This window comes from Meleagris gallopavo, chromosome 5 (genome assembly GCF_905368555.1).
Source record: "Meleagris gallopavo chromosome 5, MGAL_WU_HG_1.1, whole genome shotgun sequence".
NCBI lineage: Eukaryota > Metazoa > Chordata > Aves > Galliformes > Phasianidae > Meleagris > Meleagris gallopavo.
In genome coordinates, this window is record NC_139408.1 from 51369255 (window position 1) to 51387730 (window position 18476).

Sequence of the window (18476 nt, forward strand, 5' to 3'; positions counted from 1 at the left end):
AGAAACTTCAGCAGTCAGTGCCGGTGCTTTTCTGTCTGACAAACAGAGAAAACAGAAATGACAGGTTTCTCAAAATTACCTGAAAAAAATAACAACCGTGGGGTGACCGAGGGAGCAGGAGAAATCCAAGGAAGGCCATTTTAAATAACAGGCTGTCACCTTTGATCTGCTCTTCCTCAACAGCTGAGCAAATGAACACAGAAAGTAAAACTCTGGAAAGGTAATGTGACTTCAAGGTTTACAATCAACTACAGGGAGGGACTAAGTTTGAGCCCTTTATCTTAATTATACACTAAATTTATGAAAACCTTACCTGTGTACATAAGTGCATTTTTGGGTTTGTTTTTATACTTTCCTTCCTCTGCAACTTTCCATTTGCAGCAAGTGACCTTGCTCTTTCCACTCCATTTTCATTCAGTTTCACTTTGTACTCGTTACTGGATTGTCACCAGATATTACAGTCTTCCTGGTTAGTTTCCTTTCCCCGGGAACAGCAGAAGAAGGAAAAATTGTAGCAGGTTATAATATATGGAAGTCAACTACATGCAGCAACCATCTTTCTTAAAAATAGTATCACTCTGATTTCATTATTGAAATTCATAAAGGGATTTGTCTTCTGATCTTTCTGCACATCCATATTCTTTAAAATCCTCAACTTAGCAAATACCTAAGAAAAGTTTGCTGTTGTATAAAGGAAAAACAAACATTCAAACACATTCAAGTCTGGAGATAGGAAAAATGCAGGGCACAGTCAGCGAAAGCAGGTTGCTCCGAGGTGGGTCACGGCTCAAAGGATGGTGACTCTACAGCCTCTCTGGGCAACCCATCACCACCTTCACAGTGATTAAGATTTTTATGACATCCAAACAGATTTTCTCCTGTTTCGAGGACACAATAATGCAAAGAGATGCGATGGTGGGGAGTCTATAAAAAAAGATCACGTCGGTGGTAGGACTGCATCTCATCTGGTTCTGTGATTAATTTTCACTCCTGTCAAAATGATTTTTGTCTCTTCTGTGGGGTGAATATTTAACTTAACTTAAAAAACGTGTAGAATCATAACGACCATCAGAATCCAGGAAACACAACAAGAGCAGTCTGGGCAGCAGTCTTCTTGAAACACACTTAGAGACCCAGTGGAAGATGCAAAATACAACAGGCGTGGCAGTGGATAGAGACATGAATGAAAAGCTGCAAAAAATCATATAAACGGAACGATTGGGCTTACATTTAGTACAGGAAGGTGAAAGTCCATTTCTAAGGGAGCCGATACTGAGCTGCAGTACAGACAGCCACATGAAACAACCCTTCTGTGAGCAAAAAACCAAGAACTGAGCAGAGAGCGTGCTGGAAAGCTGCAGAGGTATCACATACAAAGTCCTTCATCTGGTCCCCAAGGGAGGGCCCACCATGTGCACAACACCACGATGGGGACCAGCAGTAAATAACTACCCAAATAAAGAAAAAGGAGAGGGAAAAGGCATGCAGGGACTACTGTAATGAAATGGCTTTGTTTAAAATGATTTCAAACACAGAGCAACCAGTCATCACCTGATTAGAATGCGACATATGTTCCATTAGACAGAACTACGAAACGTCTGTACACTCAGCTGCATTTGGGATAATAAGCTCTCATTTGCTATAGGCACTGTATGTTCTTTTCGTTTTACTTCTAGTGGCAATTAACCTCCCTGTTATTAAGAAAATTGAGCTCAAAGTGGAAGACAAACACACTCATTTGCAACGCTGAAGAAACAAGATCCTTTCACATATGCTCATTTCTTCAAATGTGTTTTTACCTCCAAAGCTCTTTAAGATACAGCAAAGCAAATCAAGCCTTCCTCCTAACTTACCAATTCCCAAACTTCTCAGGCAGAAACCCCCACAACTCTCACAGGCGCTTCATGTTAGCAAGCTCTGCATCTCCAGCTGCTTGGGGCTTATACTCCCACTGCAGATCTCCATCCTAAGCAAATCCTGCTGCTGGAGTTTAAATCTGGAAACTTCAAACAATCAAGGAAAGTTTTCACCTCCCATCTAAAGAAAAAAAAAAATAGTTGGAAAACTGGGAGCAAATCCAAACAGTACAACTTTGGGCCTGCATGAGAGCAGTGCAGCAGCTGGAGTGCACGTGGAGCTCCTGGAAAGATGATGATGTAGAAAGAAAACTGCAGAAGCAGCAGTTTGCTTTGTTGTGAGATGCGAGAGGTCAGTTTAGCATTCAAAGCTCTGCACAGAAAGCACAGCGGCCTTCTCCCAGTTTAGAGAAAGAACAGTTTGCCAAGCCTGACAAGCCTGTACCGAACGGTTACTTCTCAGAACATATAAAGGGATTTGCAGTATCACCTGGCTTTGGCCAAAGTCTCTTAGCCCCAACTAGCAGCAGCACATGTTCTGAGCAGCATTCAGCTGACCATGTCTCTGGATTGCAGTTAGCAGCACACAAAGAAACGCTGCTTGCTTATATGCTGTTGCAAATGTAAGTTTTTCTCCTGTTTTCTCCCAGCCTGAATTTACAGCCAGGTTCTTGGGCTGCAACACACACCTGTGAGCAATGTTCTGCATTCAGGAGGTGTAGCACTCAGCATGCATCATCTTCATCTTGAAAGGGACCCCATTATACTGAGCTCTGCCAGCATTCTGGGGGCAAGGACCTGGAACCAGACAAAAAATAAGCAGCAGGGAGAAAGAAGATGGCACAGCTCAGCCAGGATACCTGACTGGTCATCACAGCAAGGACAGCTTTAAGCATAAGATCAGGAAAGCAATAATTTAGAAGATGTCTGGAGGCATTCCTCCCATGTACAAAAATGAAGGCAAAAAAAGCTGCACAAAAAATAGGAGCTAGAAGACACTGCTATCAGTGTTTCAAGCAGTAGCAGAGAAAAGACATCAGGGAACACAGGAACAACCTGTGACATGGAGGACCAGTGGTCTGGTCAACAGCAGACTCTACACAGTATAAGAACACACACTGAAAAAGAAATTAATGTCAGATCAATGGGATCATAAGATCTTTGCTACAATGCATAACAGAAGAACATTTATCAGTGTCAGAGGGAAGAACGAGGAAGTTCTGACAGTTTTACAAGTTCTGTTTGTATGTTTTAAACACACCAGCTAAATGAATGCACGAGATTTAAGCAGTTTCTGCATATACTATATGAAAGCAATGAGATGAACAAGGCAGCTCACAGACTTGTGCCAGGGAAAGACAACAGTACCATATCAGCTTCTTCTCAGTTTCTCTGTTAAATCAAAATTTAAAGAACATATTTTATATCTGCAATAGGCTGTGGGTGAATATTCAGTCAAGACAACAGGCTTTGAAAAACCACAGGTGAAATGAGGACTCACATCCAGAAGACCTTGTGCTGAGGTGTTGCCCTCAGTTCACAGTTGCCAGCAGTGCTAAGACTACCAGACTTTCTGACAGACATTTTGCCCTCTTAATTCCATCGTAGATATGGAAGTTAAAACAAAAATCCAACAGGAACAACTAGTAAGAAAAATACTGTTCTCAGACACTGCCTCAACAGACCAACCTGATCCTCATCTGTTCCTGCATTTGGAAAAACAGATTTTCCTTGGGGCAGATTGTGGTAACCTTTGCTCATTAGCGTTGTCTATATTTGGATGCACGAAGTATGTTAGTTCTGATCTTGTCAGGGCTTGTAGACTTGCAGAAGAGTTCTCTGGACTTCGTCCCTGAGCTGGCTGCAAATTCAGATGAAGGTTTAGAAGCAAAGGAAGAAGTTAAGAGATGGATAGTCCAGCATCAATTTAAGGTATACTCTACAGATAGATCCTCCTTTCACTTTCCATCTTTGCAAAGAACACGCAGTAAATTCTACTGAGAATTACAGCCTATTCCTTGAACCAAAAGAATGTTTGGGACATTTAAAAGTTTACAACGGTTGCAACTTCTGTGCTTAGTTTGAAGCAAATTACAGTTGTTCTTGGATGTTCTTGCACTTTTCTCTGTATTCTCATTTGAAAAAGGACATTCCAGCCTTGTGTAACTGGCTCCCAGAAGTGAGTATACCAGTCCCTAGAAAGGAAACACAGTGTTATATGTTGTGCACTGGCCAGAGTGACTGAAACAGAAATACCTTTAGGTTTGGGGCCTCAGTAACTCACTGTCACTAGCACTGGGAGGACGCAGAGTGAGGCCCGTCCTCCTTTACCTCAAGAGTAATTCCACAGCAGGGCGTATTTCACTTCACAAAGCTTTACCAAAACTGTCGTTGCATCACAAAAAGCACAGAGATGTAACAACTAAGGAGGGACAGAAAAGCTAAAATCCCTTCACCGGCTCTCAAAACAGGAGCAACTGTTGCATCTGTACAGATTCAGAAGGCTCCTACTACGACAAATAAGAACCTAGCGTGTTAAAGCAATTTTTATTTAAGTATTTGGAGGGAAACTTCCATATCATAAGTAAAAATACTAGAGTTGAACGTTGTTAAAAAAAAAAAAAAGACGATGGTTCTCTGTGCAAACGCAGCAGGCTCTGATGGAAAGGGGAAGCAAAGGGGTTCATAATATACTCCTTTTCAAATAAAAATCAAATGCTAGTTAACGGTGGTACATGGCATCGTTTTTTATACAGTCAAGAGAACAAAAAAAAACCACAAAAAAGCAATTTAAGAGAATGCAACCTACAATGGAATAAATTCATTCGCAGGAGAGACAGAATAAGACTGCTTTTATGAAAATTACAAAGAAACTGATACAACAAAAATAGGGTGAGGGGAATTTTTCCACTAAGGTTAAAAAAAAAATGAAGAAACAAAAAAAAATTCACTTTTTGAACACCATTATTATTCAAACACATACGAAGTTCCAACCTAGTTTTTTTCTTATACATGGGAAACACTGGTAAAGTGAATCTTCAAGAGTGAGAAGGCACCGTGAACTGTCAGTTGATACCTTTAATGCACACTCAAGAAAGAGGAAATGATCTGGCATGATGCAAAAAATCATTAAGTGTTTATATATATTCATATATCTTTTCATAAAAAAAAAAAAAGCGGCAACAAGTCATTACTTCAGTGCCAAAATGGATGTCTGTCTGGATAACTCGCTCCTTCAGGTGGTTTCTCATGTAGACCTGTATGGTATTTTTATACAGTGGTGAAAGTGGATGATTCTGTGTTGTTGCAGTTCGTATTAATTGGTAAATTAAGCATTTTCTATGTTCTGAGAAGCCAATCCTATGAAGTATTCCTAAACTACACAAATGGAACAATTAAATGCACTGTCCTGAACGGAATATTCAGCTGTACTGTGTAGCAATGGACCAGATTCCACTGGATTCGGTTTGATATGTAATGTCTTGTAGCAGATGTTATAACAAAAATAACTTTTGCTTTTTGATTTACCTCACTGAGGCCATTAATGCTGTTCCTATAGTTGGTTTTCTGGAGCTGGATGACACTTCAACTGCTGTCCAAAATGAGTTTGAACCTTAATCCTCCAGAGTTTGTTCACTTTGTTGCTTCTATTATTGCACTAACTACTAAAGTCTTATATCTTCCTATATAAATCTAATTGTTCAGAGTGCAGATTCTATATTTAGACAATGAACTGTATGAAATAAATAAAACAAGGGGATGTTCTGGTCAGAGCTGCTGATATGTTGAATACCTTAATTAATTCTAAAGTAAACAGTTTTGGTGCATATTCTTAAAAACCTATGGTCGTTCAGCATAAGAGCCTTGACGTAATACTTTAAGAATGGATTTGTTTTCCTTCTCAAAAATGCATCAAAGAATTGTTTTAAATACAGAATCTGTGAGGCTTCCTACAAATTCATCTAAATCGTAATACAAACACAGTTTGTAATTCAGATAATAAAGAAAGTTCTCTAGTGTCCATTGAAGTAAGGTCCCCAAAATGCAGTCTGTTTTGTTTCTGAATGGGAAAACACTGCAAAACATTAAGCGGTTCCACTGGCTGAATAGGAGAACTGAGGAAAATGAGGTCTTCTCTCATTGTCTACACAATCCATGCTGTCATCTGGAGGAAGAAAAACAAACAAAGCAAACCCGTTAGACAACATTTGGTTTTTTTTTTTATTTTACATAAACAAACAACGAGATAACACATAGTAAATTTCTCTCAGAAAATTCAGCCTTGATTTCTTCTTCCACAGCTAGAAAAAACAAAGAGACATCAAGTCTGAAATCTCACCCCATTCACTGGGCATCACAGAAGATCCTGAGTTTATGTTCACTCTGAAAATGGTTGTTTGGATGTCTATTTAAAACTGCTAGGGGCTTTCATCACTTAACTTCATATTCAGTGTTCTGAATCTTTGGCAGTTGCTATTTCAAAGTACTGAACATGCTCCATCAGAATGAAAGACTGACTGAGAATGGACATTAACCCAAACTCAACTGACTGCATATACCCAGTGTGTGAACAGATGTACGCAGTAAAGCTCATGAACAGAGCTTTTTTCCCCAACAGAGGACTATGCAGATTTTGAAAAGACAACAGTATAAATAACTTCAGTGTCTTCTAAAATGGGTTTCCCATTTCTGAAGCAGGAGAGATGTGTCGAAAGTTTCACACTGATTCTGAAATTCACACAAATTCTTGGTCAAATACGTGAAAAAATGTGTGAGCATCTTTCATATGTTCTAACAAATAACCTTACAGCAAATTGTTTTTATGGCCTGGAAAAGACAGCGGGAAATGTTTGGGAGAACTTTACCTTGGTCAGGAGGAGTGATTGTAATCATCTGTGCTGTAAATTCTTCATCAAAGTATCTTGTATCTGTTTCAGATGTAACTTGTGGCTTAAATGGAGGTACAAGCTATGAAAAACAGAAAAATACTGTTTGTTTACAGGTTCACGAAGTACTGTTTCAAGCAGGCAGGATCTGAAGTATGGTTATAAGCTACAGTGGCTTCAAAAACCCCAACAGTCCATAAAAAAGGAACAGCATGCATTAAGGCTAGGTGTGCACTTATGAGGCCTTTAACACGTTGCGCTTCTAGAATTTAATTGTACAAAGAAAATCCGACACTCCTAATGTCACTTCAAGTAAAAAATAACATACATGTAAGAGTTTAAATTAACAGTACATACTGCTTCTCTTCCTAATTATATGCAAATCTCGTCTGATTTACACTCGAGGAGGTTGAAAAGGAGTAAGAACCAGCAACTGCAAACGGATTAGTAATCCTTGCAAAAAAAAGTCACAGAGACATCTGAGTTGGAAGGGACCTTTAAAGACCATCTAATCCAACTCCCCTGCAGTAAACAGGGACACCCACAGCTCCATCAGGTGCACAGAGCCCCGTCCAGCCTGATCGTGGCTGTCTCTAAGGATGGGACATCCACCATCTCTCTGCGCATAGGACAATTTCCCCTTGTCCTATCACAACAGACCCTGCTAGAGTCCATCCCCTTCTCCTTTACAGCCCCCCTTCAGATACTGAAAGGTCTCCCCCAATCCCCAGCTCTCTCAGCCTGTCCCTCCTTGGGCCATTTTCATAGCCTTCCTCTGGAAACGCTCCAGTAGGTTCACCTCTCTCCCATACTGAGGAATAAGGGTGATAACATTCACAAAAAAATTCCAACTATAGTTACTGTGCCCCAGCAGCTCAAAACACAACTGCGCAGCAGACTGGAGCAGCTTGGGAGAACGTGGGTCACAGCAGCAGCTACATTAAGCATTATGCTCCAAATTCTCAAAAAGCAGTTTGATGTAAACTCTGAACAAGAAAGAAAGGAAGGAAGAGAAGGAAGGAATAGAAGTGTTTAAAAAAAAAAAAAAAAAAAAAGAGCAGTAACCATCATCCTCTTATTACAGCACTGTTCCGGTCCTATTCTTGAAATGCACTTGGGCAGAAGGGTCAGAAATCATTCACGTGCACGTAGGCAAGCACTGGCAACAGGAACTCCAGATGGAGCTGAGCTGCTTGAATGGGGCTGAAGGAGAAGAAAGCCTAGGAAGCAGGGTGCCAGAGCCGGCTGCATGCAGATGCACGGAGTTGGAACACATACAATTTTGGAGGGCAAAGTCTCTGGGATTCAGACCTTGCTCACCTCCCCGCCGCATGATACACGAGGAACACGATGTAAACACTGCCCTCAGCCTGCCCACAGAGGGCACGCGCAGCTCTCAGAGCTGGGCTTCGGGTCGCCCACCGCTGGGGTTAAATGTGGCCATCTTTTAATAGCACTGAGCCACACTGGGCAACAATTTTGGAGCGTGATTGAGGAAGTGTATGGCTTCCAAGCTGAAACCGCAGGGAAAGGTTCATCTGGGCAAGTGGTAAATGGCTCAGACTGGAATTAAGCAGTGACCCTGAGATGCACTTTTGCTCTTGCACAAGTAAAGCGACAGAAATCACTATCTGGAAAATATCATCATATCTTGAATGTACAAAGGATCTCTTTTCCACCTTCAGATCCGAGCCGGAGGAAAGCTGAAGAATCATCTGCTTGGCAAGTCAGCTAATAGGAAAATCACTGCCTTCAAGCTCCTCATTAGCCTTCTTTTTGAGAGCACCTAACAGCACTGCTCTGACTTTCCCACCCGACAATACAGCCTCTTCTTTTTCAATGTAAAGCCTCCAAGCAGTGTAATCAACACATATAGCTTTATTTCCAAATACAAAGAAGCATTCTGCAGTTTAAAACCAATCTTTAAGTACTAAGGGACATACAAATTCTATCTTTATTATAGAAGAGAGCAAAATTACAGTACGTATTCATCATCCTTTTTTAATTGCTAATTATTCTCTGTTCCCAAATATGGCTTCAAGGAGCCTGGCAAATGTTCCTGTAAAAAAATTAGGTCGGGCTTTATGTCCCGAATTTAAAACGGAAAAGGAAACCGGATATCCCAAAGCCAGTAGTCCCTCTGCGCCCTGCAGTCCTCCCAGAGCTACTGAAGAGGGAATGGTGCACATTGTAATGCTAATAACAGTATTCTCGATCAAGTCAAACCAGCACGTTACGCATAAAGCCCTGCTGAGGATGAGTATTATTTATCACATCATCTCTATTTTTTCTCCTCATAGCAGTTTTCTGCCTGTTACCTTAAAGTGAACTGGGTATGCTGTTTCACAAGCCGGGTGTGCATGTGCACATGAAGCTCGGTCTGTCCTTTTTAAGCTGAGGGTGGTTTGGGCATGGCAGAGCTCCCAGCCGCTCTGGCTTGCTTTGTGCAGCACACAGTGATTTAGGACTTGGGCAATGCAGCAGACACCTGAACTGTGCACATCAGAGTGACTTGGAGCAGCAGCCCTAAGTCAGAACGCATGTGTAATGGGCGACTGCTGCCTGGATCATTTCTTCCTTTTATTTTAGGATCTGTTAAAAGCAATTTGAGACAGATTACGCTGCACCCACAAGACAAAATTCTTTTCCTAGCTGTCAAATTCAGAACATTAAGCTGGAAACAGAGGGGAAGCCACAGAAAGCTACACTGCTGGCTTTAGCAAGCAAATATGTTGCTTTACTGAAAAGCTGTCACTGCAATAGCTCTGCAGCTCAACCAGCAGAGAGGTGCCACCTGTAGCCTCCCACTGCTGCAGACCAGCTTGATACCCGCAGGCTTATGTTGGCTTAAAAGGCAAGAGCCCAGTAAAACCTGCATGTGATTAACATCTCATTGCGTACCTCTCACTTGTGGATGGGCAAAGCACTGCAAATTGAACTGCACCTTTTGTTACACCAGAGACAAATAGCAGCACTTCTCCAGGATAGTCTAATGAATATTTTACATCCTTGGGACAACCTCAGTGACTCAAAACCGCTTATAACTCAAAGCACAGCTCTGTTTCCAAAAAGCTTAATTACAAAGTAAGCGTTCTCAAGTACCCTAAACCTGTACTCATAAACATATTTGCCATTTTCTGGAGATGGGGGGTAACCAAGCTGAGTGCACAACCACCCCCAGGCAGCTGACAGAATTCCGGATTTATTCACTATGCTGCATTTCAGGCAAATGCTGCAAGAACCCCATTGGACCACCCAGAACTCAGGCAGCAATTGCTCATGGGCTGTATGAAATCTCTCCATTTACACAGGACAGCTATTTCTATAATAGATAACAGCTTACATCCAAATTTCAGGTGCACTATTGATAGGGGGGATAGGGATAGGGAAAAAACCAGAATCCAGCTTCCTTGCACGAGTCACACTGTTCCCTCCTGCCCAAACCTACATCATAGGTTGCATGGAACTCTGCAAGAGACATTTTGAAAGGACAGATCTCAAAGCTTCATATGCTTTCAAGGCACAAAGAACTACTTTCTAATTTTTCAGTTCCTTTTAGTCATACAAATCTAGGAGGAAGTGAACAAGAAGGAAACAGAGCTCTCCTTGTATAGAAGCACTGGACAATTCTCTTACTGCAGTATGGAAAGCAGTGGCGTCATTCTCTGCTTTCTAAGAAAACAAAAATTGCACTGCATTAGTTCTACCAAAAGAATCCAAGGAATTAGATCTCCTTTCTTGCCTGCTTTCATCATCTGGAATCAGAACTGAACTCTACTGATAGATTCAACTAGAGCTGGTATCTTATGGGGCTGCAGGGGAAGGAGGGAAATGAGGGAAGGCTGAGGTTGGGTGAGATCATATGGCATCAGTAAATGGGAGCCTTGAATCACCAGACCTAAGTTTCAGTTAGCTGCATTTCATGTGACTGCTAGGAAATGGCAGCTGATGAGAATTAATTGGGAGAGGACAACAGCAGATCAAAAGCATCAACAGGGACATCCCAGAAGAGTGCACTGAGTGACTGGGGAGTGAAAGGGCAGTGAGACAGATGCAGCTGATGAAACTCACTGGAATGCCTACAAACTCAGTGAGTCTCAAGGAAAGCTGAGGAGAAAAGCCATGAAGGGTGGACACTTCACAACATTCCTATATCACCAAATATATACACATGTCTTAGGATGCAAAAGACTGTATTTCACTGTGCCTGTTGAATTCAGCCTGATTATGTCATTCAAGACAAGAAAAACAAAGGGAATGGCACAGCCAGTCTTCCACTCTGTTTCTACAAAGTTTTGCTTCCAGATGCTCAGGAACCAGCAGTTCCCAACTTTCAGGCTCCATAAATCACAAGGGGTACATCAGTTGATAGCAAGAAATGGCAACAGGAATTCACAGGAAATGCCATTTCAAAAGCTTATACAGCATCTACATTTGGAAGCAATTTTGGCTATAGCCTTATTTATTCAATCACAGGGAACCATTTCTAATTGAGAGAGGCCTCTCTCTCAATGCAGAAAAAAACCAAACCTTTGGTTCTGAAGCAATTCAGCCACAGGATTTTAAGAAGCAAGGAGCAATTCAGCCTTGATAAAAACAATTGCAAATCTCTTCTGTGGAGAACTTGTGTGTACCGTACCACAGGCAACAAAATCTGAGGTGCACTACCATTCACCTTGGAAGAAGAGTTGTTTAAGTACCTTTTTCTCGTATACATCTTGCCAAACAATGCCAGCAAAGAATTTGTGTTGCATAATCTCCTTGGCATCATCAGGACCGCCTCCTAACCTGTTTGGGGCAAAATAAAGAAGTGTTTGAATACAGTTATTTTTTCTTCATACAATTTTTATTAAATGGTACTGAAGAAATTCACAGTTTACATAACACGTTCCAGAGCAATTCTGGCATTTGTTTCACATTTGTTTTTTCTGCAAGGCCTGCAGGACAGTCTATTTTAGATGTCAACACAGTTTGTCTAAAAGGTTTGAAAACACATTAAGAAATCTTAGTATGTAATTAAGGCTTCTGTTAAACAAACAAACCTCAGAAAGGATGCTGTCCTACAGTCTAGAGCAGATACTGCAAGTAAGGGTCTGAGCAACCTGGCCTTCCCTCCTCCTAAATTAACAAGTGACTACCCCTTAGAGATTTCAGGAGCAGCGCAATGGCAGCAATAAAACTGAACTTGATTTTGATGCTTAAGAGAGGCAAGTATTTTTAAGACAAACTGATCTATGCAATCTGATTTAAATTTCCATTAAAGAAAACAGTTGACAACTACAGTGATAATATCATCTTGTACGCAAATCCTTCCTCCTCTTCAGTTTCAAGAAAGCACAAAGGGTGTTTTATTGACTTAAAGGTATATCAAGATAAAGCATTTTTATTCCAGAATAAAACTGTCCACACAGCTTATAGACATAATCAGTTTAGTTGCAGTCTGGAGCTAACAGATGCTTAAATTTTGCTGTGGAGGTTAAAGTGTTCTCACATCTGCACACAAAGACAATGCATTGCGAAAACTAAACACATACTGAGCAATCAGCAGGAGACTTACGCCGGATAACAAGGTGAAGAGATACTCTGGCTTTCTCTATCTCTGTTCACCCAGTCTGACCTCTGGTATCTGCGAGCCTCTGTTCCTGCTGCCACCCCAATGCCACTGGCAAACTGAAAAGTTAACTTGATTTTATGGGCTTGGAACATTGGCTCCAGGTGATGAAGGCTTACTAGTTCAGCACCCGTGCTTGCTGCCTGGCCCTGTTTCGTTTAGTGGCACAGTATTCTAAGGAGTTTGCTTGTCTCTGTTTCTTCAGGAAACCTGCAGTGCAACATACAACAGACTGCCAGGCTTCAAGTCACAAAGAGCTGAGGGACACTCTGTCTCCCCCGGTAAACTCTAACTGCAAGCCTAAGTCCACCCCAGAGCCCCACAGGCCACAACAGGCTGGACGACGGCTCTCCCCTCCGTGTGCCAGCATGGCATACAGCTGCAAAGCCACCTGGAACAGAGACAAATGCCAGGGTAGCCTGGGAACAGAGACAAAATCTGTGAGTAATCATCTCTCAGTCAGTTCCCTGCAGGTCTAGAGGGTTTGCCAAGTCTATATCAGGCTCCTCCACTGCTTCCCTGGTGCAGATGAAGATGGCCGGTGAAGAAGAGGGTGGAATCGATCAGTTCTTTCCTCTTTACTCCCAGATGGCACCAGGCTGCACTCCAGCAACTAAGTTTGGGAGTTATGAAGTGACTAAAAGCTACAAAGAACCCAAGTACTGTTTTGCACAAGCATGCAGAAAGGCTGGATGATTGCAGCCATACACAAGTGCTTTGGAGAATACATTATCTATTATGAGCCTTTGTTCCATGAAGGGCAAACACACACTCAGGGAAATGCCAAGAGAAACCCCAGATGTTTTACTTACCTTTTAAAAACTGATACTATTAAACAAACCCGTTCAAATCTAATGGAAAAACGATAGAAAACGCATGTTTTGGATATGAACTTATTCTAAAATATCTTATACTTTTCAGAATTATTATGAAAAGACCCTCTCAAGGTGAACAAAATTGTGTCAGCACCCAATACAAAAGGGATGCTGAGAACTGAAAGCCCAACACGTTTCTCTCTCGTAGGGATATGCAACAACTGAAGAAAAATACAGCATGAACAGCAGACTTTTTCAAGACTCCTGTACAGTGATGTTAAATTCTATACGTCTAAGTCTTCAAACAGAACCAAAATCTGTATAAAGAGAACTCAAAAATGAAAGGCTGCTGAGGCTTACCGTGTACAAGCAAATATCTCAGTACATGTAGAGACTGAAAAACATTTTATTTTTTTTTTAATCCAAACTGGTCTCCTTAAAATGTACCTGCTGAATGGTTCTGGTTATTAATTTAACTTCCTTCAAAACTTGAGACCCTCTGGTTTGGTGCTTCAGTTAAATTCCAAGAAGAAAATTATTTATAAATACAACGTTATTGTTAAATTCAAATTGTTTCCACACTTTCAATTGTTATGATATTGTGTGCTACTTGCAAGTTACTTTAATTATTTAATCACAAGTGCCTGTGTTCCAGAAGCCAAGGAACACCAGCTCAGAAAAAGCTCCTTGTGTTCACCAGGTTGGAGCTCACAGATGCTTATTTCAGCTTCTGTGATACAGGCAGGAAGGAGAGCAGGACTGTACTTTGGTACGGTCCTTACCCTCACAGACCTTTAGCAGCCACAGGCACATATTTATGAATTGCATCTACCCAGCCTTCCTGGGGCCAGTGCTAGCAGCACAGAGAAGCTCTGGCCTGAGTTTGCTCAAACTCACATCCAGAATGATCCTGAACAACTCTGAAGTAGCAATGTTATTAATGTGACTAATGTTACTGTGTACAAGAGCTAAAGCTCAGCCTCCCTTCACAGCACTTGGTGAAATGTGCACAGTCCTGACGAGCAGTTCAAGGGATAACAAGGATGCTGAGGCTCTCTGGAGATGACAACCTTTTTGTACTTACAGGACACAGGTTTCAGACACCAGATGCCTGTCACACGTGATGCCAAAGCTCTGCAAGCCAACAAGACACGAAGCGTGCTGCAGAACAGGAGCAGCTATTCAAGAGCTTATTGCAGAGGAAGCAGGGGGGTCTGCAGTCCCGACAGTTGTCACCCCCACCTCTTCCAAAGCCAACAGCAGCTGCAAGGGTGCAGACTTTGCTGCACCTGAGAGCAGGTTTGCTCACGCTGCTTACCCTTCACGTAGCAAAGAACCACAGAGAGAACAGACATCTGCAGCTCTGTGCAGTCGTCTGACCTTCTAACAGGTCTTCCTCCTCTTAATTCCTGCATGGCAAGGTCCCACAGCACCACCAAAGGCAGCACTGATGAAACGAAGCAGCTCGTGATAAACACATGGAAAGAGGCTGAACACTGGAGGCCACCCTCCTCCACGTGGGCAGCACAAAAGGATGCAGTGAAAACAGCATCAAAATTCAGACAGAACAGCCTTGGAGGTCCCTCAGGTTTAAAACCTGCCAAGGTTCAGTGCCTCTGAGACTCTGCTGGTTACAATGCACTCACACACCTAAGCTCAGCCCAGCTACATGGAGCCCTCTGATGCATGCCCACCTTCACAAGTTGCAGACCCTACTTAGATAAAAAATAATCAGAATGCCAACAACTTTGCTGTTTTACGTGTACAACTATGCTATGATTACCTCCTTCCATTTCATCTATGTCACAAAGCAGCAGAGGAGGATTTCAGGTCACACTAAAAAGAAGAATTTGTAGAATAGATTTTTTCCTTCTTAGGAAAATTAAGGCTCACATTACAAGATTAATAAACTTATATCAATCCCAAAAGAAACTTCAAAATTCCTTTTCTCTTACAAAATGGATTTTATATGACCAAATTTAGGAAACAGCCATTATTAAAAGCAGAATGCAATTTATTGTTCTTCATATTTTCCCCATATGCCTGGGAGTTGCCATTACTAAAAGCAGAATGCTATGACTCTATTTCCAGCTTATGTACAACAGGTAATTTGTAAGATTCAATTCACCAACTCTGGTTCATAATTCATTTACGATTTACACTGAGTTTCATTATTTCAACTTTTTTGGGGGGGAGGAAGGGGGGTGATTTTACTGGAAAGAAGAATACGTCCCTGTTTCATTTTCCTTTTGCTCATCTCCTCTGTCCCATTCTCGAGCCCACTAGCAGTAACTAAATGCCAGTGATGATGTTTTCTGCCACAAACGCTACAATGAAGCCAACTTCTGCCAATCACTGGGCTTTGCTGAGGAGGGGATTTCTGTTCAATTACACAAATTCCCCAAAACATCATCAATAGGCTAATGTGAAATGGACTGCTGCACGTTATTTAATTTCAACTGACTGTATTTTGTGGCTATCTGGGTGTTTTCCTTTAGCATGGCTGAATGACCTCATTATGAGTCAATCACCACGTCTCCCAGGTGCCCACCCCAATACAGACCACACCGTGTGAACAGCTGACAGTAAAACCCACAACACTACAAGGGCAGGGCAGGACTCAGGACTGCCACCCCCAGTGCCCCCAACTCAGCTCTCCCTGCTGCCCGAAACACCACCAAGTGCACTGCATTGCAGAATCCCAACTGCAGTTAAAAAGCTGGGTGAACAGTGATTGGTGAGAAACCAGTATTTAAGAATGGTCCAGGATCCAAAAAGCTTGGGAGGCAGAGTGTAATTAGCAAGGTGCAGGCTTCTCTAGTCTATAGTTATTTCTATCACCAGCGTGAAAATCATCTGTCCAACAGATCACAGCATCACTGGTTCCAAGCCTGCTGAAGATACACGTGAAGAAGTGGCTATTTGTATAAAATGAGCATATTGTAGAGTAATTATTGGCATTGGAAAAACCTTGCAATTAGAAACAAGTGGGCGTTCTTTGTTTGTAAACAAATTGTATTTTGGTTTATCAGAGATGCTCCTTTAAGAACAAATTACAGCAGATGCTGCTTGTGTTTCCAGAGATTGAAAGGCCCCACCTGAATAAGCTACAAGAGGGTCACAACTGTATTTAACCCAGGACTTTCCTAGACAGGAATCCTGCTGGCAGGGGCTGCAGCCACATTTGCTGGGCGGAGTACCCAGAGGGCTGCTAATCCATCACACAAGTAAAAGTAGTGATGGAGGGAGTCCACCCTTGTGACAAAAAAATCCCTGCTCTAAGAAATCCCAAACTGGCAAAAAGCATTTTCACGTTAAGAGCGTATGGATGCACAAACTAGACAAACATCAGAAAGCAAACTGGAACACTTTACCTACACCTCGTGTGAAAGGTTTCCTAGCTTGGTTTCCGTTATGGTGGGAAGGTTCAGAGTCACTATTTTCGTTTGTTTAAAAAGTGTCTGGGCTGACAAGATAGCAGGTTTTCAGACTGATGTTTACCCTTGGTGCAAAGGTCAACATCCTTTTTGGATCCTGTTCTATTTTTTGTTATGTTTTGTTTGTTAGCCATTAAGGGTTTGGGGTTTTCTTTTTTGTTGATGTTGTTTTTGTTTGGTATTAAGACATAGGCTTTTTTTTTTTTTTTTTTTTTTTTTAAACAAAAGGAGGAAATGGGAAAAGTAGATTAAAGCACAGTATGAACTCCACCACAAACACGGTACAAACACCACCACCTGCTGTCCAAAGCAGGATGATAGATCACTGGCACAGATTGAACAGAAAATTCAGAAAGCTTACTGTAAGCAGCCTGAACTTGGATAGATGGTAAAACAATTACTGTAGAGCAGCTGATAACTCACAGCAACGATCAGATTAATTATGACCAAAAGCAAGGTTAACTTGCTTTGTCCAAAGCTATAGCTGGCAGCCATCAAGTTCTGAAATTCGGTCTTCTGATCAACAGAACTGCTTCATGTTGCCATCTGCAAGCCAGCCTGAGTCAAAAGTTAAGATGAAACTGAATAGGTGTGAGTGCTACATCTCTCAGCTCTGCTTGGTAGATAGATGATAATTGTGAACCAGTTAAAAACAAATCCAGAATTTCATCCAAAATACCTTCCTCATTTTTAAATACAGAAAGACTGGCATGTGTGCATTCAGTATCCTTTGTGCAGAATCCTCTTCAATTGCTTCTCAGTGGTGGAGATATGGATCATTTAAATGGCAGCACAGGAACAGCCACTTTTAAGTCACTTGTCTAAAAAGACAGCTCCCTTTCACAGGCACACCTCTACAAAACACAGTTACTAACTTTTTGGAGAAGGCCTTGATTTATTTAGCTTTTTCTGAGGGAACGAGTGTTTAAAAACACAAATATTAAGAAAAAGCCTCACCTTTGCTTAGGATCTTTCTTCAGCAAACCTGACAAGAGAGATTTTGCTTCAGGTGACAAAGTGCGTGGAAATCTAATCTCTTCCATAAGGATGAGTTCAAAGAGCTTTTCATGGTCCTGATTGTAGAAAGGGAGCCGGCCACACATCATTTCATACATCACAACTCCTAATCCCCACCAGTCCACTGCACGACCATAGTCATTATCTTCCAGCACCTGCAGAAAGGTAAGGAGAAGGCTTCAGAAGACATTTCTACACTGGGAATGAACGCAGAACTCAAGAAGTAAAATTTACACCAGCAAATTCATGTTCTCGTGTTACACAGCTGAATCTATTAGCACAGAGTGTTTTCAGAAGATTCTCCTTGAAAACAAAGGTCGAAAGAGACAAAAGAGAGCACAGTAGATGAGCAAGATGGGGAAGAGAAGAAAGTGTGCATGTTATGGCAATGTTCTTCTCCTCTTCCTTCTTCTACCCTCCCCCTCTCATTACATCGATGGTAAGCAGAACCTTTGAAAGCCCAAAGGCTGAGGACTGTTCTCACATTACAGAGCCAGCTGCTGAATTTTCACTTATTCATCACAAACTGTTCCAAATGGGATCTCATTAAAATATATATATATATATATATATTTTTTTTTTAAATGAGATCCTATTTGGAACAGTATATATACATATCTTTTATATATAGATATAAAATCAAGGAGCCATTTTGGGAAGAGGTAAAAAGCCCACTGGTCTGTTACTTCAGAAGCAACAAACTGAAAATCAAACTGATCATCACAATCATCTCTGTATTAACCTGCTCCTACTCAAAGGGCTACTCTGCACATCACAAAAGACCACCCACACACACCAAATGACTAACCCACATTCAGCCCTAAGAGCCAGAACTCCCCTCCTAACACTTGACC

General features: G+C 41.6%; 1 protein-coding gene across 2 annotated transcripts in view; it reads right to left on the bottom strand.

Moving 5' to 3' along the window:
- Nucleotides 1-4588: 4588 nt before the first annotated feature.
- Nucleotides 4589-18476, bottom strand: part of AKT1 (AKT serine/threonine kinase 1) — a 71094-nt gene continuing 57206 nt past the window's right edge. For both annotated transcript variants that reach the window (XM_085225730.1, XM_003206757.5), the window contains exons 11-14: nucleotides 17563-17777; nucleotides 11443-11530; nucleotides 6722-6824; nucleotides 4589-6021 (exon numbers count right to left, since the gene is read on the bottom strand). In XM_085225730.1, the coding sequence (XP_085081856.1) occupies nucleotides 5942-6021; nucleotides 6722-6824; nucleotides 11443-11530; nucleotides 17563-17777 (486 nt within the window). In that variant the 3' untranslated portion in view covers nucleotides 4589-5941. The remainder of the gene's footprint in view (nucleotides 6022-6721; nucleotides 6825-11442; nucleotides 11531-17562; nucleotides 17778-18476) is intronic.